This window comes from Phoenix dactylifera, chromosome 17 (genome assembly GCF_051530095.1).
Source record: "Phoenix dactylifera cultivar Ajwa chromosome 17, Ajwa_hap1_PhDact_Kaust_v1.1, whole genome shotgun sequence".
In the NCBI taxonomy this organism is placed as follows: domain Eukaryota; kingdom Viridiplantae; phylum Streptophyta; class Magnoliopsida; order Arecales; family Arecaceae; genus Phoenix; species Phoenix dactylifera.
In genome coordinates, this window is record NC_143206.1 from 11,103,599 (window position 1) to 11,130,296 (window position 26,698).

Genomic DNA, 26,698 nt, shown 5'->3' on the forward strand with positions numbered 1-26,698 from the left:
GTTAATAAACTTTTGTGGAATGGATTGCCAATTATGTTCGCATGTTGTTTAATCAGTCCTTTCTTGTTTAATATATTCAATATTTAACTATGTAACCGATTTATACATGTTAATGATAGTTTGTATTTGGATTGTTCTTGATTTGATTTGATTTGGAAAATCTAATAAGATAAATCTGGAACAACCCAGTCCATATGGAACCAGACTGTTAGGCTTGCAACCGTAAATGATCTAAAGAAAGATATATATTTTGAGGAGACTCGAGATTAAGATGTTTCAAAATATATCTCAAATGATAATACACTATCACAATCAAGATATTTCAAAATTTAGATATACACTCTATGTTTGTCAAATAAAGAATGAAGAGAGAGCTAAGCCAAGATGGGCATATTTAAATAAGTATATTTCCAAAATTATCATTAAATGATTGATGTCTAGTTAATCAAATGTCCATGACTATTTTCTCTGGTAATATTTGGCAAGACTGATGGACTTAATTATTAAAGAGAAGGAAGTGTTCAGATAGGATAGTTAAAGATTCAGAGACCAGTAGTTTACATTATATAGTAGCAAGAATTTTCACATAAGGTCAATTCGGCCAGAATTTCTATTTAGACATCAAACCAAAGAACATTTTAATAAATATATATTCTAATGTGGACTATGAAAGGATTTTCCATGTTAAAATGGAAGATTCTAAAGAATAGCATAAGTCAATTGTTATAGTTTTGAATTTCTTATATGTTTTTACATGCAAGTAGAAGGCATATACAAAGGTAAAAAGAGAACTGGATAAAAAAAGGTGGTAAAATAAATGACATAGATCAAGATCAAAGAAGGAAATAAAAATCTACATGTTCTCTCTATGATTTTTCACATATGTTAGCAAGCAACATGTCGAGGAAAGAAATGAAGCTTGTTGGTTTTCATATCTTTGTTGGCCTTAAGGTCCATACTACTGTACTGAGGAGCTATGGTAGCAACTGTCATTCTTACTCTAGGATCAATGCCCAGATGTCTTGAGACTAATTCTTCTCATCATAACTGCCTCAACTCCTCTTCCTGTATTGAATCATTGCTCGTTGCATGGAGTAAGAATCATTGTTGAAAGGTTTAAAGTTGTATCTTCTAGTCTTTGTTTTTGTTTGAATAGATTTCTCTACATGCCTCCAAGATCTTGTTCAGATGGTCGTGCTAGGATATAACTGTCTAGAGATTTAGTAAAGTTGTTTCCTTACAAAAAAAGGGAACGTTTTATTGAGAAGTTTTTGTTCTTTAAATATTCTTTATGTTCTGGGTGGTTTGTTGAATGAAAAATGGAAACAAGCTTATACTTCTTCCACCTATCCTGTCCTTTATAATTGCTTGTATGGAAATTTGCTTAATAATGCTGCAGATACATCTCCTTTTTCGCTTTGAACTATATTAAGTTGCACAAAAATTAGTCATTTATGCTCTGTTTTATTTAAATTGTTATATTAGTGATCTCTTTTTTTCCATTTTTGTATCATTTGTTGCACTTCTATTTAGAAAATTCTTTTTTATATAAAGAGACGGGGGGGGGGGGGGGGGGGGGAATAGAAGATCCACCCAACAAAGATAGTAGGGAAAAGATACACAGATAGTTTTGAGTGTTTGATAGTATACTAGAAATAAGGGTTACAAACCAAACTCTCAAATGGAGCAAATATATGCAAGCCTCTTGATCATTACATTAACATAAGACTACAATACATCGAAGAACACGACGTGACACTCCTAATATGCGCTTGTAATGCTCTTATGGTTCATGGCTCTTCTGATAAGTCTCCACTCTTCATCAAAAGCAGGTTTCACATAACCAACAACAACAAAGTGCAGCCAGACTGCAGAGAGAGAGAGAGAGAGAGAGAATATTAAAAAGGATGTCACTAAAAATTGTGAAGACATATCCTATAAATTGATACTAAGGAGTTTCTTATATATTGCCGGTATGAAACAAGTAGCATACCAAAACATTATTCCCTGAAAAGATAGTTAAAACATTTTTGAGGTAGAATTAGAAGGAGACATGATGTGTAATGTAAGAAATGAGCAATATTATGGATATAAAACCCATCTATCCAACATGTAATTGCACAATTTGTTTCATGCTTATAGGACTTGGCAGCCAATAATGCTTTTACCAGAAGACCTTCTCTAGCTAGTCATCAAATTCGATGATACAACAAACTGCAGTCAAAATAGACAGCATGATGGTTTTATCTAAATGAAAATGTAGATTTAAGAGTGAGAAAATGACAACTTCCATCCTTTCCTTGAAAGATTAGGAGATATTCTGCAAAGCATGTAGGTATGGACCCAAGCAAATCAGCATATAAGCATTTCTTTTTAGGGAAAAGGAGGCTAAATCCATGTAATGTCTAAGCTAATTATGTTGAAGCAAATCTCTCTCTCTCTATACAACTACTACCATCCAACAGAAAAGCAAAATCAAAACCTTAATTTGCCAAATATACATGTCGCCTTACTGTTTAAATTTGTTTGTCTAGTCATTAGACATGGTGTATGTAGGCACTGAATCTAGTAATGTTATACATAGAAAGCTGACCTATCATATATAGATAATATTTGGTTCTCCTATGACCCTCTTTCCTTTAGGCCAACCTTGTTCTGTTCTAGGGATTGAATATCCTTACATAGGATGTTAGAAGTAACAAATCTTGCTTCGTTGGGTTTTTATCAACCTATGAAAATCTTCTATCTCAAAAAAAAAAAAAATCAGCAAAAGGAAAATCTCAACTTTAATTCTTTATTAGGTTTATACAGGAAAAAGTATTATATAAACTAACTATTAAGCTAATGAGCAAAGAGAGTAAAATTTCAGATCAACAACATGTTTTCTTTAATAAAAAAAAGAGCATTATAATTCATTAGGCTTCCACTATTTTAGGGTCCGAGAAGAGCGAGATTTTACCCGCGCATGCAGAGAAGCTATTTACATATTTCGAGTCACAATAGAGCAAACTTACCATTGCGCTATGACTCGCCAATATATTTTATACAGTAGCATCATAAAATTATTAAAATAACATATTGTTCTTCACATAGTCATGCGTTATAGTTAAGATTAAAATAATTTACATGTACAAAAATTCTCATGCTTTAAAAATTTTTTCCTCGAAAAATATAATATCGAGAGATTTCAGAGAAAATCTGTGTATAAGCTTAATTACCATCCTTCAATGAACCCTCTGTCGCCTCTCTTCTTGGTTCGGAGATTGCATGGCTTGTTCTTTGGTGCCCCCGAATCATTCGGGTACCCTTTCGCAGTCATAAAACAAAGCTCAAGATCAGTAGTAGAAGAAAAAGGTTTCTAAGTCTCCTTTCCTTGAACTTGAGTGTGTGTGTGTGCGCGCGCGCGCGCTACACACACACACACACACACAGAGAGAGAGAGAGAGAGAGAGAGAGACCTGGTGGAGGTTGGGTTCCTTTAGCTCCTGAGGAGTCCATTAAGGAAGTGGCAGAGAAGCAGCAGGCAGTTAAGTGGTTTTTTCTGCCTCAATTCTGGCGTGAGCTAAGTTTGTATGTATAGATATAAATGAACTTAACCTAATGCATACATATATACAACTAGGATTTCTCAAAGGGATAGTGTGAAAGGGAGTTATTCAGAGATGCTTCCTTCCTCCTGGTGTCAAAATCTATATACGTTGAATGGCCACCCACTCTGCAAGCCTAAAGCTTTCTTAGTGGTGAAGAAAGCTTCTTTCTTTAGTTGGTCGGCACCTGTTTTTCCTAAAGTCATATCTCAAGATCATGAATCCGATTCCTCTTAGACAATAAAAGGTGATAGATTAGATGCCTGCCTTCATTCTTTTACGAGTGAAAGAAGGGGGGTTTGCTAATATATTATACGTAACCCTTCTATAAGATTCCTTGATCTCATGTCTATGGGCTCTCAATTAATTTCTTCGAGAACTATCTACCTTTATGCTTCATGTACATGAGTGCGCAACGCAGTCCACTCTCTTGGAGTACATGCTGTCTGGATAGCAAAGAATAGTCTAGATTTATGCTTTTGGAGGAGCTAGTTTAATTATTTTGGCTGCAAGGTAAGAGGAGGGTCGAATAAAACCAGGGCTCTTTAATCCATTTAACGTCACAAAACCAGCCAAATTTACTTCAATGGCAAGACAAACGCATCAAAAAACTTCTAAACCCACCTTTTCCAATCTAAACTAAGCAGAGGGTGGGAATAGTTTATTCTAGAACAGAGAGGATTCAGAATAAGCAAACCCATTTAGCGTAGATTAACTTACTCTGCAACCAGAGTCTTTATGAATGCAAAATGAGATTAGTTAGAATGTCAGCTCAGCGTAATCATGCTGGTAGGGATGATGATCCTTCCAAAGTAGATTCCACACTCTCATAATACAAACAGTTCAGTTTGAGCTTACTCTCATGATGCAAAAGACTAAGTCTTGGTCTTCCCAAAGCATACTCTTAACTAGTGTGCTCAAATTGAAAATAGACTAGCCGTTATCCAGGTGCAACATGAAATACTATAGAATAAGAGTTCAATATAAGGATTTCCATGGATGTCTAAGCCATGTCATTATCTCTCATACCATTCTCTAAGCCCAAAGATTCAGAGAATCAGTGTCTGATCTCTCTCCTGAATTTTCAGGCAATGTAGACTGCTGCAGGGACAGCTGGTTGCGATTCGTGGAGATGCAGGATCCTGCCGCCTTAGTTGCTCGACGCCCGTTTGCCTGATCTGACACCTTTGAAGCATAGGATAACTGTCAGAGAATATACTTTAAAAATAAGGGTGGAGGTGAGCAGAATAATATCCGTCCAAATGTATTCTTATATCTCAAAATATCCGAGCATCCGGCTAATATCCGCATTCGTTTATATCCATTAACGAAATTTATGAATATGGATATAGATAGACAACTTATTCAGATGAGATTCTATTTATAATTCTATTTAATTTTATATAGCATTCGTGCATGAATTTTTAAGAACAATAAATAATCGCATTAACATGCTATTAACTTATTTTATCTTTCACTTAGTAATATTTTGGATTCCGTGGTCATAAAGTTCAATTATCTATATTTATATTCATATTTCTACCATTCAATTTCTATCCATCCCTATTTAAAATAAGCATGAATACAAATTTTTGCATCCGATTAACATCCATATTTATATCTATATTCATTAAACAAAAAATAATAAGAATATGGATTATATTGGTATCCGATCTAGTGTCAGCCCTATCCAGCAATGACACCGCTTAGTTTGAACTCATTCAATGAGATGGGAATGGTATAACCAGAATTCTAGAGTGCAATTTTCTAAACTAAAAGAAAAAAAAAACATAGAAGAAGAAATTCTAGAGCAGAAGCAGAAGAAATGAAAATAAGACAGATATTAATGCGCACTACTACAAGGAGAAATCAATCTGAAACAAAGGGATAACTAGTGAATTACCTACAAGAAGTCAGCACTCTTGGGCTCTTGTTACAAAATTCAATTACCAGTTGGAATAGGGGGGTAATTCACAACAACAAAGCCCCTACTTGGTCATGCTTGTGTAATTCTAGAGTAAACCAATGCAGATGATCTCAACACTAGCTATTTGCTCAAATGGATCCAATGTCCGGCAAGAATCGAATGCAGAATCCATGGTAGGTAGTCTCCTTTAAGAACTCATCTTTATATGTTTTGGGTAGTAAAAATGGCTGAGTACTTTGCATCGAGGGTCAGAATTGGACCAGGCCCGGTTGGGTTCCTATGCAGCCCAGGCCCAGGCCAAGGCCAAGCCCCGAAATTAATTTCAAAAGTCCAGCCTGAGCCTAAACCTGATATCGGCTCGAAGCCTGATTGGGCCACTTGGATGTAAGCCCAAGCTTGTTCTTTGGGCTCTAGCACAAAACGAGGGGGGGGAAGGGGGAGAAGGGAAAAGGAGGTTGTGAGTAGACTTGTTCAGAGATCGAACAGCCTGCTTGGTTCGCTCAAGTCCAAACCTTTTGGGTCCAAGGTTTTAGGACCAAGGAGCAGGACCAAGCCTTCAAAATAAGCTCGTTTATTAAAAGGGTTAGACTCGGGCTTGGGAATTAAAACCTGACTCGGCCAAAATTTTTAACCCTAGGTTTTACTTACTGAACAATGAAATTGCTGCTGGAAATATTTAGTTACCATATGTAGCGTTTTTAAAGTATTTTTAAAATATTTTAAATATTTTTTAAAATTAGAAAAAATGGGTCGGCCTTGCGCTGGAAAGTAAAGCCGAACCTCCGTTCTGCAGAACCTGTTGCAGACGCTAAAACCCTAGAAACCCCAAAATCAAAAGACTAGGGTTTCTCACTTCAGTTTGGGAAAAGAAGTCATATTCAAGGAGGGAGAACAAATTGGAATTTTTTTTTTCCCGCTTCTGATCATTAGGGATTTTGTTTCGCTTCTTCGCCTCAGATTTTGTTGGCATGAATTTGTCTTTGGCTTCATGTTTGTCAGGCATTAAACAGGACAACATTCGGACCCCCTCCATCACTCAGAAACAATAGATCGGGTGTCCTCGATCTCAACAAATGTCTGGGTTGGGTCAGGTTCAAGGCTAGGATAGACCAGGCCGTAACAACACGGCCCAACCCAAAATTGCTCATATCAGTCCAAGCCCATTTCCAGCCTAGGTTTCCCCACACCATCGGCCAAAAGCTCCTGGTACACTTAACCTTTATTTTATTTCAGCAAAATTAAGACCCTTGTCTTAACACTGAGAGTTCGCAGAGCGAGAAGAAAACTGCTCACTTTCTTTTCCTTTTTCTAACGGAAAGTAAGGCTGCTTCTTATAAGAATTTTATACGTCTTCAAGGCATAGGTTATGAGCCAAAAAGATAACAGCACATTTATATTGTTAACCAGACATTATTAGATAAATAGTTTAAATCAACCTGTGTTCAGTCTTCAACCGAATCTGGATTAGATACAAAATTTCTGCCTTCAAAGTGATCTTTTAGGCTTGCAATTTGCTACTTCAACATTATCGACTCTTTTTTCTTTTCTTTTTCTTTTTTTTTTTTTGCTGAAAAAATAGAGAAGGGGGAGGAAGGGACCAGCCCACCCCGCGTCACAGCCCCCACCCCGCCAGGAGAGTTATCGACTCTCTTTCCCCCCACCAAAAAAATAAAAACAAAAATCACCAAATTTTCCAAATCCAAACATTATCCCATTCACTGGAAAATGCAAAATTGCAATACGATGGCATACGTGCCCTTGGAAACCCAGCATAAGATTGTGTCCCCTAAAATACACGGCATGGTATCATATCTTTCCTGGACCAACTCAGCACCACACCTGAAATAAAAGAACATGATAGACCTCGAATCCAGCCAAGTGCAAGGCATGGTATCAGTCTCCTTAGCATCGCCTGTGATTCAAATGACTGACATCCACAATATAGAAAGAAAAATAAAACGCGAATGACAACTCTTCCAAGCTGGAATAAATGATGACAATACTTCATTTCTTGAGCGGAGGGAGCATATTAGTTCTACCGACAGATTGTATCATTCTCCAAAATGACATCCTTGGAGACCAAGGGCACCCAGCTATACAACTTTATCACAATATATGGTTGCAGCGCTAACATTGGCATGAACCAAAAATCAACTAAATTTTTAACTTATAGGATATGTTCAGTATATATTCCATTGTACATGTATGGATACAATTTTGTTGATGTGAAGCAACATTCTTGAATATTGACCAGCGACTAAAACATACATGCTGGTGTACGGATTACCGAACTCACCCCATCAAAGTTTTTGAAGAATCTTCCTCTTTACCTCTCCAAAGAAGCTGGCTTTAGTCAGAAGAATCCAAGCATGAATCTCTCTCACATGGTCACCATTTTGTGACAAGATTTTCTCCACAAGGAACAGCAGCTTCAGGCCGGTCGATAAGGTCATAAAATGGGATCGGCAAACCTTTATTTTCTCGAGAAAAAAATTTGAGTAAATTTAACTTCATGGTGGCAACCACCTGGTGAAAGCAGCTCCGCCTTCCCATAGACGGACCGTTGTAGTTCTGAAATATGACCCCGTCATGGGAGAAAACGGCCAGGATGTGCTCTACTGGGTTTTTCATTGCCAAATCGCCTGATCTCTACTGGGCCGCAACCAAGAATCCCTGCAGAATTGCTTGGTTCAGGTATCCGGTTCCCATTGCTCATGATGAGCTGTTGATAAGAGGCCTGAGTTTGGAGCTGGTTATCCATGTCTGTTCTTCTCCGACGTTTCCATGCTTCTGACTTTCCTGAGGTGTGATTCCTATGAAATGCTCCTGAAGGTTGGGATGGAAACTGGTAAGGTCTTGGCCTTTTACGCAAATCATTGTTCAACGGGGGGCACTGATTTGGATCACTGTCTCTGTCAGCGGCGCCTGAGGCAGAACTATTGAGATGGGGGGGTCCTACACCCATCACAGCTTGCTCCTCTTTAAGTTTTGAATAGATCTCAAATAGCTTTTCACCACTCAGATTGGAATAGGTGGAAACATAATTCCACAACCTCATTGTCATTCCTGTAAAGTATATGAACAAATTTTTCTATATGGCTTAAAATATTAAATAATGAAAGATAGCTTAGTAATTCCTAAATAGATGTGAGAGAGAGAGAGAGAGAGAGAGAGAGCTATCTGCTAATTGAATTCCACGTCATTACAAGGACACTGGAGCAGCCATCTAAAGAGCAAATGAACATAGTATGCAGAAAATCTACTAAAGCAGGTGGCATACGAATCACTGGGTAACAGCCAAGAATAACCATCTCGAAGAAAAATCATGCTGCCATCCTGGTTAAAGCATGAAGCAAGGCATATTTTTCTGCTTTCAATAAAAACACCAAAGAAGAAGAATCCTATGCTGCAATAGGTAAACCTCTACAGACTTCATAAGGAAACAACTTAGTACGCATTTTATGACATTGATATAACAATTTTACGAGATTGATAAGAAAAAAAACTTACGGGATTGCTTATATGATACTTCATGCTGTTGAACAATCTTGTCAATCTTTCTTCCAATAAGTTGGAGGTATTTTCTAATTCTAGCAAGAACCTGAAGATAAGTACATGAAAATAATGAATTAAAACAGCAAGATAGAAGATCTTATTCCAAAAAATGACAAAAGAAGCAAAAATTAAAAATAATAGGACCAACCTTTTCCTTTGGAAGATCTAAACTGGTAGTCTGCAACCTTTTTAGACGTTTCAATGTTTGTTCTTCCTCCTCCATGACATCTGCACACCATTCCATCCACTTTTCCTCCTTAAACTGCTGATACCTTTCTTGCTCAGACTCTGATATTTCACCTTCTTCTTTGACCTGGGGTTCTACTTTCTGGCATCTCTGAAGATGGTCTTTGTTTGCTCCAAGATTCAGTTTAGGCAACTTAGAGGTTGCATTTCTTGATCGATTATTTGATGTTCTTGATACATTTTCTAATTCAGTCTTGGCAATCTTACGAGATCCTTTAGAGCCCTTTCTGTTAGCACTAGCAAATTCCTAGAAAGAGAGGACATGTTTAGTGAAAGTATAACTGCAGAGGAATCAAATAACTCCAGATACAATCTATGAAAAATGGGCACAAATACATATCAGTATAAGATACATAAAGTTGACTCTGCAGAAGGTTTAAATTTATTAAAGAATGTACATGCAATGCTAACTGGACACATCATTGTCCCACAATAACAGCATATACATTTGATAGTCTCGTTTTCATATGTAGGCATAGGTATTTCTATCATGCATTTATGTTTAATGTATCAAACAAGAAGAGCTGATAGGTCTTCTGGACCACTAAAATAAAGAAAGATCAGTATCACAACAGCTCAACAACCGAGCATGGTAAGATTCATGTCCATGAATGAAATGGCCTAATATATTTTTACTAGTGCACTCATTTGTACACCTTAAGTTACAATCAGAGGTGCCTGAAACCACTGTGGCCATCACTGGCAGATATAGAATGGTGAAAGTGAGAGAATCTAAAATCCTCCAAATTTTCAATAACCTACCATTGGCTTTTAAAGGGTTTCATTAGAAATGTACAATTCATACAAATGTGAACATAAATAACCAATATTAGAGCTAGACTAAAGCAAACAGGTTATCAAGATCAAGTTCCTAGGTTGGACAATTCAAGAAAGCTTCCAATCCAGAATAGAACCAGAATTCCACTTATTTTTGATCTTTTAGTCACAACTATGAGCTTGGTTCTATAAATTATTTGCCAAGCATTCTGTTCTCAACTATTTCCAACTATGTCACCACTGGTTCCCCTCCTACATTCTTGAAGTATTCCTTTCTTGCTACAGGCCACTCAGATCTTCACCTATATATGCCCATACCATCTCAATCAATTCTCCACAATTTGTCCTTAATGTGCACAATGCCTACAACTCTAATAAAATGATTTCTTACTCCATGCTTCATAGCTTTACCGTCTATTCATCCCAATATTCTTATTTTCTACTATGTTCAACTTGTGTAGTCGGAACTTTATTATTGCCCACCAATCTAAGCCATACAACATTACAAACCTTATTGTCATTCTATAAATATCACCATTAAGTTAGCAAGATATGTGTCAAATAACCAGCTCTAATTCTATTACATGTCTTCTATTGTTTTGTATAATAGATTCGAAATATCAAGACTGGTCAATTTACAGTTTACAGCATGCCGTGATCATCAATCTAGACTGATATCTCAAGTTCTTTTCCTATATTCACTGTAATTGCAATCTGTATACTCTCTTTTAACATAATCCCTTATGAAACTAAAGAATGATCCAATGTTATAGATTGCAGCAATAACCAAAATGTTTTGGTTTTGGCCAAAGCCCAAGCAAAACTAAATATTGACAAAGCAATTTCAGTCATTTGGATTAATCAATCAAGGGCTGCTATCGGCAAATTCCCAGGTTCTAGATTATTTTACCTGCAACGGAAACTGACCAAGGGGTCAAATTTGATGGATAATTTATTTTCAGTAAAATTTCTGGGTCCATTTTTCTTTCTTCTAAATAACTATGCGTGATAAATATGGTTGCTACAATGCATTTTCTCAAAACTGAAATAGCACTTTTATATTGTTCTTAAGAATATATGTAAACATTTTGGTTTGGGGTTCCAAATTTTCAGGAGCAAATTATTTGATCATTTATATATCTTGTTTATATGATTTGAAAAAACAAATTGGAATGATCATCCTTTTCATGAAAATAGAATTGAATAATATGAGTTTCTTGCGTTTTATCATGTATAAAGCAAATATCATGTTGTGCTTCATATCCAAAATTGACAAACAAATCAACACATAAAATTGAAAACATCTTGAATGTTTATTCTAGAAAAAAAAATAATAAAAATATTATGATCTCTTAAATTTTACAAAGGGTACATGGACATTACATATTTACGCACCCAAGATTCTCACCTTCTAATATATTGTACCTTTCCATAAGTATAACTTAATTCTTTTTACTTCTGGGGGTTCCATGGAAGCAAGCCTCGGGAAACGGTAAGGTTGCTCCCGTATAACGGAGGAATCACATGTTAAAACATGGAAACTGACTCTTCACATGTAGGGGCAAGGATGCATAAATCTGTCCCTCCCCATACCCTGCAGTGTTGGGAGCCTCGTGTACAAGGACACCCCCTTTTTTTCATTTCTGGATGTTTTATCTAAAATTATTTTTTTGAATGTTCCAAGGCCCAAACAATACAAAAAATCATGTCCAAAAAGTACTCTCTGATTTTTTTTAAAAAATCTTTTTTTTCTTGGTGGATGGAAAAGCTATTGAAATGGAGCCAAAACAAATAAAATTGCCAAGTTTGAAACTTGTTCAGCATTGTTGAGCCATGACCGAAACCAAAATTTCAAACCATGAAATATTTAATTCTATACCTTCTTGGCAGTGACTTAAAATCCATGGTTTGGCAAATGACGGAATGTTGACATAACATATCATGGATACAAAAGTACAAGCATGACACAAATGGTGAAGTGGTGAAAGACATGTCTGGTGTTGCTTAATAAAGTACTTTTGCAACTTTTAAAGTAGAAAAAAGCATTTCCTGAAAAGGTTAGCTGTTTGGTAAGTTAAAGGTGGTTCTATGAGAAGTAGAAGTCAAAAAAAAGTGCTTTCTGGAGAAGCTAGAAAAACTAACTCCTTGGTTCTTCCTCCTTGAGCTTGTTCCTTATCCTATAAATATGGTAAGCAGATGCATAAAAGGTAGTTTTACAAAATGTAATTACCAATAAAAATTATATCAAAATTGATTTTTTTTTAAAGAAACTTGAATTGATTTCTTGAGAGTGCCTTTTTAAACGGTAGAAGCAATACCAACCAAAGTCTTGGACACTTATCTAACCCTGAAACTAGTACAAAGTCCATGAGACATGATATATGAATGATGAGTTTCCAAATGACCATTTCACTGTCATTTTAGACTCCAACTTTCAACCTACTTGGATATGTTCATAGCCATGTTACAAGCAATTATCAGCCATCCACAATAAATGCTTAGAATAGTTACTAACCACTGCTGACAGATGAATCATGGGCATAATGGTCCCATCCAAGAAAATTTGAGATTAAGCAAACAAAATGACTTGTAATGGATCTGTCTACGATTCTCTGCAGTTTATTGGTTCATATGTAATATTACAGGACAATAGCTATAAGGACTTGAAACAAGCTGGAAGAAATTCAAATATTCAATAGTTCATCAGTGTAAATGTAGTAAATTATGTCATAACAAATTAATCTTGGAGGTTTCAGAATTATAGATAGCTATCCAGCTTTAGATAGGCCATACAATCACATTAGCAAATACATACACCGCCTACAAGTAACATGCATGACATAACTGAAACATCATGATGTGGAGAAGAAAGTTGTGAAGAAACACCTCTACTAATGAAACTCAGTAACACAAGTAGTCAAGCAAACAACTAGCACAATTATCTAAAGATGCAAAAAGTGAAGAATAAACTGCACCGTTGCTAAAAATGCGGGTCATTTCCATACGAGAAAAATTATAGTCATGTTAGATTTAAGAATGGCATACCTTTCCTAGAAGAGCACCAGCACGATTATCTAAGTTAGGTGCACGAGGTAAGAAAGTTTCCCGTTCCCCAAGAGTTGCTGGAGCAATTTTCCTAGTAAGACCCAGCCTAGGATCTAATCTTATCTTTTCCCAATTTCCATATCCATGATAGTGTATTCCAAGAAGCAACCTTGCATCATCAACTGATGAAATTTTGAACAGAAACAATAATGTTCATCAGTATAAGTGAATAACAATCAGGATTTACCTGAATAACAAGCATTTAATTTGGAGTCAAGATTTGCCTGAATTCCAACCACAGCTTTTGGACCACTGTGGACTTTTATGCTGCATTATCAAACGAAATTGAGAAACTGGATCTTTGTAATGTGCAATGCGTTTTGCTAGAAGCTGAAGCGCTTCTACACGATCTAATACTTCATATGCCTTTACAGGTACACCAAAAAAATCCAATAGAGTTCCCTGCAGATAAGACCAGAATAGCAAACTAAATAAACTGGCAGTGCAACCAGCTGTCCATCTCATATATAAGAAAAAAATAATGCATCACATCATTGATACATCATGGGACAAACCTTAACATCCATATTTCCTCCTCTAACAGCTTCTTGACAACCATCAATCAACAACTCAAATAGCTCAATCTGGACCTCAGGAGGAATTGTTTCAATAATACCACCAACCTCAGCCACAATTAAGTCAATCTGGCTTGAGTTTCCAAACCTCTTGACCTAAAAAAAAGAATCTTAAAGATAAGGAAGATGAAAAAAAGAAAATATTTATATTCATAAAAATAAAGAAGACAGTAATTGTGAATTCTCTAATCACCAAAACAATTAGATGCTGCAAGAAACATTATTCGTTGGTGTTTCAATGCCAAATCAGATGAGAACTCTGGTGAAGAAGCTCCACTCAGGAGTTCTCTGAAGCATCAATGATAACCTTAAATTCTAGCTTGTTTTCCCCATGACTAAATCACAAAAAGTAAACTAATAAAAAAAAGCTGAACTTCTGACATAAATATACTACAAAAGCAGAAAGAGAAAAATCAGTTGAAAAAAATGCATCCAAGAACGTAGAAAAATGATTTGAGAGGATGATCAACCAAATAACATCTAGGATATGTAAGACCATACTCATACTGTACTTGGCATAAACACATATAGAAGATGGATATAATCAGATATTCAGGTCTTATAGTAATAGCAACAGGGTAAATTTCAAGGATAAATGAATCACAGAGAATCAAGGGACAACATATTTAGTATAATAAGGTAAATGAAGCATCCACGAGACTCGGTTGTCCAACCATCGACACTAACAGTGAGCATCCATCAATGTTAAGAAAGGAGGCGTGTCAAGCAACACATTTTGACTCTAGGTTTGACGCATTCAGCCAGAACTTCTCGACTTCTACTAACAATGTAATTATGTAAGAAATAGTTATGAAGATCATCAGATCTGGGACAACTGTAGAAAAGAAATATATAACATAAAGACATGATTGTTGCATCTAGACTCAATATCTGCATCAGAATTCCATAAGCATTAAAGTTTGCATATGTGCTTAGATTAAAGGATCTAACATTGTACAAACATTCATTATTGAATCTAAAGCAAAAACTTGCAACCAAGTGGCCAGCATTCAAAGTTACTACCACTTAATGTTCACCTAAAAGCATAGCATATTCTGTTTTTGAGAATACCTAGAACATAGTATATACAAACACATATTCAACACATAAGTTTGAAATTTTACTGCACAAAGAACCACTATTTGAAGGAAAAAAATCACTGAATATGAGGTTCATCCAGAGTCCTCCATTGTCAGAGAAGGAAAAAAAAGAGACTAAGGTGCATCTCTCAGAAGGCATAAGGTGAAAATCATACACATCAACCAAGCTTCTTTATGAAGTGTATGCTGCATGCTACACAAAGCCTTGCCCATGTTTCCAGCTATGACTCAAAGAAAAAGTCTTCAGTATGTTTTCTTAGATACCCATGCTCCTCTTACTCAACAGGCACCATGAAAACACGCTAACCTCGCATAATGCAGAAACTTTATAAACTTTGTGCAGAAGTGAAGCAGACATTAACCATGAAGCTGGATAAATTGGATTAAAAGAAAAAGATTAAAGAATCTCTCTCTCCCATACTCTGAGATGGGTTAGAACCATTAACAACAAAAACATTTTTCTCTCATCCAAGTTTAAAAAACCAACCTGTACTGGCTGTCGCGGGGCATACCATACCAACTGGCAATGGCATAGTACCAGAATGATACAGGGGCTTGGTGCGCTCTGGCACTAACACATGGAACAACTGATGTGCCAACTCCAGCAGTATTTCATGTGTTGATACAGGGGCATACCATACCAATCTGCCCTGTATTATTATGCTATCAGTACAGGATCGGTACCAATATTTTAAAGATTGCTCTCATCTATCATCAACATAGACTGCACATAGATTCCAAGACTCTCCCTCTCTCTCAAGTCATACTTGTCAGGTTCTTTTTCGTTCCTTAATGTAACCCCCTCCCTACTCTTATGAGTTATCACAAATGTGCAACCCTCTGCAAGAGACCTCCATTATTCCCTGATCTACTTTCTAGTCCCATCTATCAAATCACATCTGAAACATGCCCAACAGCTTGTTATAACTTGAACTATTGACAAAGAGATAAAGAAGATAACAGGACAAGTTGCACTCATCTCAGACACAAGGATGTAGCACGAGTTAATGTCTGATTAGTGTTTTAAAAGGCAGCTGTGTATGCAGATGGCTAAGTGACCTTTGTATGGAAATGCATATGTGAGTGAATAGGTTGCAGGTACCTTTAAATATTTTAAAAAGATAAATACATAAATAATAATAGAAAAAATAATATTAGCAGCAATAAAAACTAGCAATAACTACTTGCAACACAGTACCTGATACCTAACAGCAATAATTATAACATTCTCAACAAATGAACATGATCAATAATACTTGAATCTGACCTCGCCATAACCCAAATCCAGCCACCAACTGAACCTGTGCCACACCTACACGGCCGGATAATGCTAAGCGGGCACTCTATTCAGCCCATATAAAACCTGGCCAAATAGAGTAACCACATATAGAAAGTGGTGTGGTCGAGGGACCACACCCACATATATGGCTGCATCCACCGCTGTTCTTGGATGCTAATCATTACTAACATGAATTCACAGAAAAAAAATGATTTCCTAGTAAAACAGCATATAGAATAAACCATGTGAACAAATTCATGCCAACAACAAATGAATGGAAACAAGATATTGGTTATGGGTGGTTTATGACAAGAACATCGGAAAAGGAGCTCAGTTGTCCAAAAGTACTAAAATGTAATTCCATAACTAGACATTTATAAGTTTTCTCCCCTGCATGTATCATCCAAAATCTGGCATTGTGTATTTGTCTCTCTAAATGTACAAATTGCATACATGCATCTGGAATGAAATTCATATATCTATGTCTCTCAAAGTTCACCTGTCATATCTGAACATCACAACATCATTACTAAGACCTAAACATTGAACCTACCAATTAATTTATACCCATCAAAAAAATCTCAAACATCCTGCTGCGCCACACAGGAATACATGCAAACTAGTAGCTCAGTTGAGGGGTTATTTGGCACTTTATCCTTTCCCAAATTTTGTTAAATAAGCAGCAATGAACAAGATTTGATAGTAGGGCAGTGTGACATGCACAAAAGAAAAAAAAGGTATGCATGTCAATTTCTAACTTTAGAGGGGCAAATATGCAATAAGCCCGATATTCAAGACCTACTACCAGCATCTCTCCTGGTCTAGTCCCGGTTGTGTATAGTACCAGTATGCTCCCATTCCGACACTTAGTACAGATCAGCATCCCAAAACCCTTTTCATTTTTTTTATTTTTTTTTATTGTTTTTTCATGAATTTTAAGATCTTTTTAGCCTCTTAAGTGGGCTTTTTTGAGCTTCTTCAATAAATAGAGTATCGAGGCAACCTTTCTTGCAGGTCTTTTTTGTAATTTTATTATTTTTAATGAACTTTTAATTTTTTTGTAAGTAATAGCGAAAACATGCAATAAAACAAAATTATTTTTATAATATTTCAACAATTAATTCATTTCAAAAATAACATAATTTATAAAATTAAAATACACATTCAAGAAATCTATGATATTGGAGGTTGATCCGTGCCTGCAACATCCATAAATTTCATGCTGAACAAAATTTTGGCATAATTTTCTATTATTTTCTCAATTTTTGGCCAAATAAATGGCATAAAAAGGAAGTGTAATGACCTTACTAGATACCATGACCTAATGTAGAGAAGGCTAGATATATGACCTCCTCCCCTTTCTCTCTCCCTTCCTCTCCTTTCTCTCTCTCCCCCCTTTTGACCTTTTCCTTCTCTAAGCTCTCCCCAGTGACTAGTCCACAAAAGAAGAAGCCAACAAAGGCTCTATTCTCTACGCATAGGGCTAGGATGTCCGAACATGAACCATGTTATTCGACTAGCAAACCAGCAGATCCCATCCGATACCAACCAGGACGTCCCGACTCTTTAGCAAACAAGTGCCTCTGTGTTCTCCCATATAATGTATTCTAATGTGAAATGGTATGGTATTAGCGGAATACCCCCATATTTTTAGACAAGAATCCTTGAATAAGCCTAATATTGGTAAGTGGGCATCATTAAAGTGTGAAGTGGGGGAAGCGAGTGTTGGGAGGGAAGGAGGGAGCGCACAAAAAAGGACCAATATCAAGACAAAAAAGGATCACCAAGCAGATGAGACGATCGAGCAAAGCTCATAGGCCAGCAGAATCAAGAAGGGACATGAGGATTGTGGAGTGGTGGAAGATAAGGGGGTTGGGGACAGTGAATGATGGATAGATGCAAAAAGTCCAATATCTTAACGTTTATGTTAATATACATACATGTAAAGACATGGACATTATGAGTTACGATATGCGTATGCAATCCACATTATCGTGTATAGAACATGCACATCAAAATTGCCGCATATATTCAAAGTGGCATTAATTGAACTGATCTAACAAGTTCATAACTGAGTATAATAGATGTCTGGAGAAAAATTAAGGATTTCTAAAAGAAAACGCAACACGTTACCGCTCGAACAAAATGCGAAGCATCTTTCTTTGATAGATTTCCAAAAGACCACTCTCTTACTTGAGCAGCTGCTCCCTCAATCATCGGCAAAGAACAGACTGAAGCATCAGCAGCTTTGCTCGAACGCTTCTGAGCTTTTTCTCGAGGCTCTAAGGCCCTCTTTTTTCGCTTCATACTTTTCTCAGCTTGGTTATTTTCAGCATAACTCTTGGTACTTCTTGCAGCACGTGGTGCTAATGCTTCCTGCAACATGCACAAGATGAAAATGATATGAATAAGTTAAATTCCTCCTGGAACACAAAGAATAGCAGAAACAGTTCAACAAAGATCGCCGCATGATCGATTTACCAATTAAAAAATTTAAGGTCAAACACTACATATCAGTTAAGGCAAAAGTTCATACATCAGCTTGTTCCACAGCTTCTGGTTGTATCAACCGACTCCAAAATGTCCCATCATCTTCAGCATTGCAGAAATTGGCAACCTGTAAAGCAATAAAAGAAGGCGAAAGTAGCATATAAGTACAATGATAGTGTGATGTTCCATAATAGGCCTGACAAAGAAATCAGATACTCTGGTTATTCAAATTAACTTCTTGCCTTGAAAGCACTTAGCAATTCATTTCCTGGCTCCCCATCAGCCACCTTAGATTCAACTTTCTCAGCTCTCTCCAGAATTTCATCGATGTCCATACTTTCAAGTCGTTTTTTGCTCTCTTCATCATTCTTATCTTCCTTAAACAATTCCTCTGCTCCAAACCTCAATATTGCAGAAAGTTCATTCTGCAGCAAGAGAAGTGCATGGATGAAAATTTTGAGTAATTGACTCTTGTGTGTATGAGAGATATATCCGTCTCTTAAATGGACAGGCATGATTTTTATTAACCTTGTCAAACATAGAACTTCCTTTCTTTGTTTCTTTCTTCTCAAGCCTGCCCTCTGCATTCAGCTTCTGAATAACCAGGTGATCTAAAACCTGTAACGAAAAATAGTCAATTAAGAAGCTTACATGCACATTTAATTTTGTACAAACTTGATACTAAAAAAACGGTAAGAAGACAGTATTACCATCTTTTTCTTAGCACGCTCCAAGATATCCTCCTCCACACTTTTGCTAGTAACAAATCGGTAGATGTTGACAACTTCTTGTTGTCCTATCCGATGTGCTCTACTCATTGCCTATAAGCAATAAAATAACCATCAATTAAAAGGGTTACAGAATGTCACCATGCTGCATATATATCTCAAGCACGTCATACAAATTGTAGTTAATTGACTGGCAAAAAAATCTACCTATGTGAAATAAATGAAAATTTTAATAACAAGGAACAAAATATTCAACTAAAAAAAAAGTGACACTATCACACTTCAAACCTGCAAGTCATTTTGAGGATTCCAGTCTGAGTCAAATATTATAACAGTATCTGCAGTAGCAAGATTAATGCCCAGCCCACCAGCACGTGTTGAAAGAAGGAAACAGAAATCATCACTCCCAGGTGCATTGAAATGTTCCATGGCCTGCTGGCGCAGATCAGCCCTTGTACTACCATCAAGCCTCTGAAATTGGAATCCTCTAAGTGATAAATACTCCGCAAGTATGTCCAACATCCTAACCATCTGCATGTCAGGCAGGACAAAAAAACATAATACATCTTTTTTTTGTATTTTTACTCTTCAACAAAAAGAAATACAGTTACTGTAATTAAAATAGATAGAAATTATAGTTGACTCCAAGAAAATGCACTCAGTCTAAATAGTGGCCATTTGGCTATGCTAGGAAAAGTGTCACCTAAATTAGCAAAGAACACACTTAGGCATATTTTCCAATTTGTTTTCATAAGGTCAGTGCTATGACATAATGTTGTGATAACTTTGTAAGTTCATTTGTCATACTTCTATAAACCCACAAAATGCTCCAACTACCTTAAAAGGTTCTGCCAACCTCTTTCTCCAGATTCTAGACTTGGCACCATTAAGAGCATTGTTTTGTATTGATCTCTCTGCATGTCGAAACTTGCCATGACTGAAGGATGAAGATCAAACTATACAACTTCATCTCTCTTTCCTCAAGACTCTCAACATCAACAATAATATCTAACACATTTTACTCCCAAAAAAAATTAGTATTAAAAATCGCAGTACATCTTTGAAGCATCCATTGAATGCCAGAACTAACACCAGAGTTACTAATGAAATTACATGTCATTTATTTTATTGCCACATATTTAATAATGGGCAATATTTACAATTATGCAAAACTCTGCACAATACCCAATTCAATCCTCAGACAATGCCGAACCACCAGGGCATCACTAATTCAGTGTCCAAAGTCCAAACGATAATGAACATGAACTCTTCTAAAAAAACTGCTTGTCATTAGACATTTGCAAAAGATAACCAAAGCGATGAGATAAAACAAGGGTGCAATTATTGCACAATTTTTTGCGATTAAACTTTTTGTAAGTAGTGATTGTCATCAGAATCCAAGCAGCCAATAGTAATTATAGGCTGCTGTGGATTCCTTGAGTAGATAATAATTAGTAAAATCAGCATTCAAGCACAAAGGTCACAGAAAATACTCACCACCAGTTCATATGTAATGCAAATTTGACTCAACAGGCAAATTAGAACAAAAAAGAAGCATCACAATTCCTCAAGTTGTAGCACATTTACAAACAAATTGCAAAGCTTAGAGCTCTTGTTTGCAAAGTACAGACAACAAACCAACCTGAGAGAATATTAAAACACGGTGATTTGTCTCCCGCAGCCTAACAAGTAGTTTGTCAAGGATTACTAACTTCCCACTGCTCAAAACTATGCGTTCAACTTTATTTCTATCACTAGTGCTGTTATCTCCACCATATCCATGATCAGCACTTTCAAACAAGAAAGGATGATTGCAGCATTTCTTCAACTCAACAACAATATTCAAGAGTGAAACCTGCATGATTTTTGAAAAATAAAAGTATCAATTCAACATTTTAATTATTACAACATTTAATACAAGTGACATGTCACAGTTATACATGGCACATGGATACAAATATATGTATGTGGGATAATATCTTTATATGCCTACTGAGAGGTGTGGAATGAAAGAAATACTTTATTCATTTATATGCACTTTTCATTGGTTTTTGCTCTATTACCGAGAAAGTTGTCCATGGCTATCAGTGCCAAACATGTGCCTGCACCCAATAAAGAAACTTCTATTTGCGGGGCTCTCGTAATCTTGATTTTAAAGCAAAAGATAATTGAATTCTAGCAAACAATAATCAAAGTACCTGATTCTCTTTTATATGTTTAGCAATCAAAAACCCACTGGTTCAGTTATAAAAAGTTTAAGAAACATAAAACATGCTAAGGAAACAATAGGACTAAGTCATAAAACATACAAGACCTTAACAGATGATGCAACCATTGTGTTGACAAGACATACTTGAAACCATGGTCTGCCGTACCGGTCCATAACGGCCGGTACGGGCCGGTACGGGCCGGTACGTACCAATCCGGCCTGGGACCGGTACCGGATCAGCATGGAATCCGGTACCGGTAGTTTATTGTTGAAGAACCGGTACGGAACCGGTACGTGACCGGTACGGGACTGATTCGTACCGGTCTGGGCCGCCACCGGTACGCCGACCGGTACCAGTATGGCAGACCTTGCTTGAAACTGTAACCTTAATCATGAAAGGTATCACTTAATATATATGTGTATGATTCATCTTAGGACACTTATCTGTCAATAGATCTTAGCACTCATACAAACCAAGAAAACATGAAGTACACTTGTTACCATAATAATCAATTCGGGATTCAAAATTATTTAAGGAGAATTTGAGCATATGATGGATTAAAAGGTGAACAAACAATTAAACAGGTGGAAAAGTCAAAAAAAGGCTAAAAACTAATCTGAAGTATTCATGAAAAACCATGTCTTGTTTGTAAGAGCACGAGGAATTCATAGATATGTGGCATTTTTGTTAGTAAAAACTTGAAAAACTATTTGATAGAAATATTTCAGAATATTTAAATAACTTTATAGTAAGTGATTTTTTACTACAAATATGGCATATTAAAATAACAATAGCATTCACAAAACAACCTCTCGGCATGTAGGGGTATTGGATACAAGCAAAAGTTATTTATTGGTTGTTGAGAAAATATCCATCCTGCTTCTAAGTTGAAGAAAATAATCAATCATATAATACAACAGAAATTTGGCTTCAGTACTATGTATAGAAGTAAACATATCAAGATATGAAAGTATAAGTACACACCTGATTCCCGCGAACCCCTTTATTCAAATTGTGGAAATTGCGCTCCAAAATCCACTTGTAATACCTGTAGAAATGTGAATACCAACATAAATTTACACAGCGATGAAAACCAAAAAAATCCAACCAATGAATCATAATATGATGAAAGGACTTACTGTTTCTGAAGAGGAGACATTTCTACCCTAAGAATGCGCTCGATTTTTGGAGGCAAAGACTTCTCAACATCCTTTATGACTCTTCGGAGAATGTGTGGCCTCAATTCCTTATGAAGATTAGCAAGCTAAAAACACAACCAAGTGAGACTTTGGCATGTGGAGAGAATATTGGTCCATTCAACAAATATAAAGGAAATGAGGAATGCAAGCCAAATAATCAAATGATGTACCTCAATTTCATCGAAAGAATTTAGATTCTTGTATTTCTCAACAAAATCATCCTTGTTATTAAACTTTACAGGATCAAGGAAATGTAGAAGGGCCCTGTCACCAATAAGAACAAAGACAAACCAAATTAACAATTTTGAGATGCGAATGTGATCATGAAAAATAATGCTCTGACCAACAAAAAGACATACTGCATCACAAGAAGAACAAACTAATATTATATGACAGTCAATTCTAAGAAAATAATCAAGCAATAATTCCTCCGATCATCATTACCATGTACTCAAAATGTCAGAAATATAATCTCTGTTTCTTTGTCAAATCCATAGAAGTTTTTCTATCAGGTGACTATCAAAGCATTTATAAATTCTATTTGCAATGAACCTTGACAAACATGCCATGGAATTTTTGAGCAAGGTTTTCTGCAGTTTTGCACAAAATGTCCCTATTTTTGGCATTTGTGGTTCTTACACTCCAGGTAAACAGTACATGATGGAACATCTTGGTCTTTCATGCCTTCTATAGGATATTTCTTTTGCAACTACAAAGTTTGAGTGTTCATTATGGGTGAAAAAGTTTAAATGATCTGCCTCCAACCAAACTCAAGAATTTTTAACTCACATAGCAGGCCATAACCAAGGTTAAAGAATATACTAAAATTGGTTCTCAACTTAAGATTAGCCCTCGATGAAGTCATGTCACTTTCCTATTCTAGGCAACTTTTTGATGGATGCAAAAAAATGCCAAGGATAAATACAGGAAGAGACATTCATCTTGAGGTCCAAATCATAAGACAGAGCCAGCAGCAACACTCAAGACAAATCAGCAAAATGGTTCATTTGAAACAAAGCATTACATGGTGTGCATCAACATCATCATACATGACATTGTTACAAATCAACATCAAAAATTGTTTTCATAGAAAATATCTCGCACAACAAAATCAAGATGTTGAATCTTCATATTGGTGCAGCTAAATTAAAGCATCCTAGTGCACCGCCCACCACTATAGGGTTTTGGGAGAGTCGGATATGCATAGCCTTACCAAAAAGTTATTTCCATTTTTCGAACCTATGACACCCAGATCATAATGGAGCAACCTTACCATTGCGCCAAGGCCAAACTAGTATATAATTATGGTTACATTTATTTGCAATTACAGATACTAACATCAGGTACCATAGTATGATGTGAAATATATTGGTCATTCTTTTATTACTGTGCACATATAGTATAAATATGGCTACATATACTTGAACCTCTACTGCACCTTGAATCTTCAATCAACAGTTTGCATGTAATAAAAAATGATGCAATGAGAATTTTCAAGGACTTTTACCAAAGTAGCTTTCTCCAACGATTGAAGTTCCACCCTTGCTGCTACTGTATCTTAACAATAATTTGGAACTATATATTCATTCAGGGTCCTCAGGTTGTTGATCAAAATTTATAAATATATGGAGCAAGAGGAGCAAGATGTCCACCAAGCTCTTCAAGCCAAAACTTGGAGGTCTTATGATGGGAATTTAAAGAAACTCTATGAAAAAGGGCACGTAACTCACAATTAACCTACAATCTGAATGCATCAACACTCAATGCAAAAAAGAAAAATATAGATCAGGCAATAGTGGATCTAGAAAACATCTATGAAATATCAACAACCGATAGTAACATAAAGGATATGGGATTTGAACACTAACATGAAAGACAACTACATAATGATGCCTCAAATTTTTACATCTACCATCACTCTTTGCAAGCACGGTTCGCCTCAGTTCGAGTCATACCGAGCTGTACCGATGGCGGACCAACGCAGTTCCACCCCTCCACTCGAGATATCGACGAAGGCACGCGGGGCGGGGGGAATGGGAGAGAGGAAACAAGAGGGAAGCGCATCGCTGACAGAGGGCTGGGGAGGGGTGGAGGAAGGGCTCCTCCCTCCGGTTTCCTTATTTTGTTCGAAATATGAATCTCGGCACCTTTTTTATTTTGAAAAAATTAATTGAAGTCGGCAACCCCCTTGCCGACTTCACTTAATTTTTTCAAAATAAAAAAGAGCCCTCTCTGGGACCTCTGTTTCAAATGAATAGGGGAACCGGAAGGAGGAGCCCTTCCTCCACCCTCCCTTCGCGGCCCTCTGCTGGCCTTCTCAGGCCATCCGCCTCCATCTCCCTTCCTCCCTCCCCTCTCTCTTTTCCTCTCTCCCATTCTCGCTCTCCCCTGCCCCCTCTACTGTGATGGTATGGGCCCGAGATGGAATGACAAGGGACCATACCAAACCGTGCTGTCGGGCAACCGATAAAGCGATCCTAGATTGTAGGTCTAGCAAAATATTTTTCCAACTTCTCTCCACCCAAATAGATACTTGAAGCATAAAAAAGAAGGCTCTCTACTAGATGTGTGTGCACAAATTTCTAGGTGAGTGCAATATCTATCATCTGCAATGCCCTAATGAAAAACCATCCAGTCCATACGCATGTATAGTGCCAAGACCAACAAAGAGCGGCCCATGGTATGTTTTACCGGTCGGTATCTGTACGCCTGGCGTACCGCGTACCATACCATACCGACACTCGGTACGTCTATACTAGCGCGGCACTGGTACGGGGTTCGGTATCAGTACGGTGAACCTCAGCGGCCCAAGCACAAAATCATAAATGGGATAAGGGTAAGGCAAATAACTATTGGCAACTTGTACATACATTCATACATGCACATAGAGAAAAAAAAACTTATTCCAAAGTATGGATTTTTTTCACATAGGAAAATGACTCAAAAATTGGTCAAATGGTAACTAAAAGTTTTTTTAACATTTTTAAAAATTTACTAGTGTGCAAAAAGATCAAAGATGTACTGGAGGTCCAAAATATATTGTCTTTGTTGTCTAGTTAGCACAATGGAAGTTGCAATAAAAAAATAACAGAAATTATTTCAATCTTACATAAGTACAGAACAAATTTCAGAAACTATTATACAAATAGAAACTTGCATTCAAAAACTTTTTTAGATTCTTGTAATAGATATATACTTTTTCCTTTCAATGCAGGATTACACATGCAAAAAATGTTGTCACTCATATGGAAATTTTCACAGACCTCCTGTATATTTATGCTGTATTATGAAAACACTTCAATTTTGCCAACCCTCAAAATGACCCAATAATTTTGCTGGTTATTTTATAGTGTGTGTGTATATATATATTCACACATTCATGTAGACATCCACTCATACGTCAAGAGATAGTATGAACAGTCAGGCTTATAGAAGTGGATAACTGAATGACACATACAGGGTTATTCGAGAGAGCAGAAAGGCTGGAGTCATTATGCAGTAATAGAATCTTGTTGGATCAAGCTATAGCTGAAATGGGTTGATAGAAATGTGTCGCAACAAAGAAGGGGAGAGAGAGATTCTTGATCCTTTGTTCTACATACTAGGAGTGAGGATTCAGTGGAGGTTGAAATGAAGCATCACTCAAAGTCTTTCAAACACTCCACATCAAGGAAACCCACTTGTTATCATTTGCATGGTATACAATACTACATTAGACAGATTTACACCCGACAACAAGGGCACGAGTAAGGCTGCAAATGGGTTGGGTCGACATGTGATCCGACCCGATTTTGACTCAATTATACCAAGCCCGACTCATATTTGGACCCAGTCTAAATTCAAGGTTGGGTCTTGGTCTTGTATTTTTCAACCCACTCTAACCTGACCTCTTGTATATCATCCAGGTTTAAACTAGGTCA

At 36.6% G+C, this 26,698-nt stretch overlaps 1 protein-coding gene and 1 long non-coding RNA gene across 2 annotated transcripts in view; both read right to left on the minus strand.

The window, feature by feature from the left end:
• Positions 1–1,606: 1,606 nt before the first annotated feature.
• LOC148699634 (uncharacterized) lies at positions 1,607–3,600 on the minus strand. Its single transcript, XR_015974310.2, has 3 exons — positions 3,459–3,600; positions 3,219–3,306; positions 1,607–1,868 (listed from the first exon to the last, which is right to left on the minus strand). It is a non-coding gene; the product is annotated as an uncharacterized LOC148699634 (long non-coding RNA).
• A 4,053-nt stretch (positions 3,601–7,653) lies between these two features.
• The window catches only part of LOC103714655 (protein CHROMATIN REMODELING 5-like), a 49,400-nt gene continuing 30,355 nt past the window's right edge, over positions 7,654–26,698 (minus strand). The window contains exons 16-31 of the mRNA XM_008801981.5: positions 22,949–23,042; positions 22,719–22,843; positions 22,564–22,627; positions 21,012–21,224; positions 19,658–19,900; positions 19,352–19,462; positions 19,170–19,259; positions 18,884–19,066; positions 18,688–18,768; positions 18,285–18,527; positions 13,713–13,868; positions 13,422–13,599; positions 13,138–13,319; positions 9,218–9,562; positions 9,025–9,115; positions 7,654–8,580 (exon numbers count right to left, since the gene is read on the minus strand). Coding sequence (XP_008800203.3) covers positions 8,102–8,580; positions 9,025–9,115; positions 9,218–9,562; positions 13,138–13,319; positions 13,422–13,599; positions 13,713–13,868; positions 18,285–18,527; positions 18,688–18,768; positions 18,884–19,066; positions 19,170–19,259; positions 19,352–19,462; positions 19,658–19,900; positions 21,012–21,224; positions 22,564–22,627; positions 22,719–22,843; positions 22,949–23,042 — 2,878 coding nt within the window. The 3' untranslated portion in view covers positions 7,654–8,101. The remainder of the gene's footprint in view (positions 8,581–9,024; positions 9,116–9,217; positions 9,563–13,137; positions 13,320–13,421; positions 13,600–13,712; positions 13,869–18,284; positions 18,528–18,687; positions 18,769–18,883; positions 19,067–19,169; positions 19,260–19,351; positions 19,463–19,657; positions 19,901–21,011; positions 21,225–22,563; positions 22,628–22,718; positions 22,844–22,948; positions 23,043–26,698) is intronic.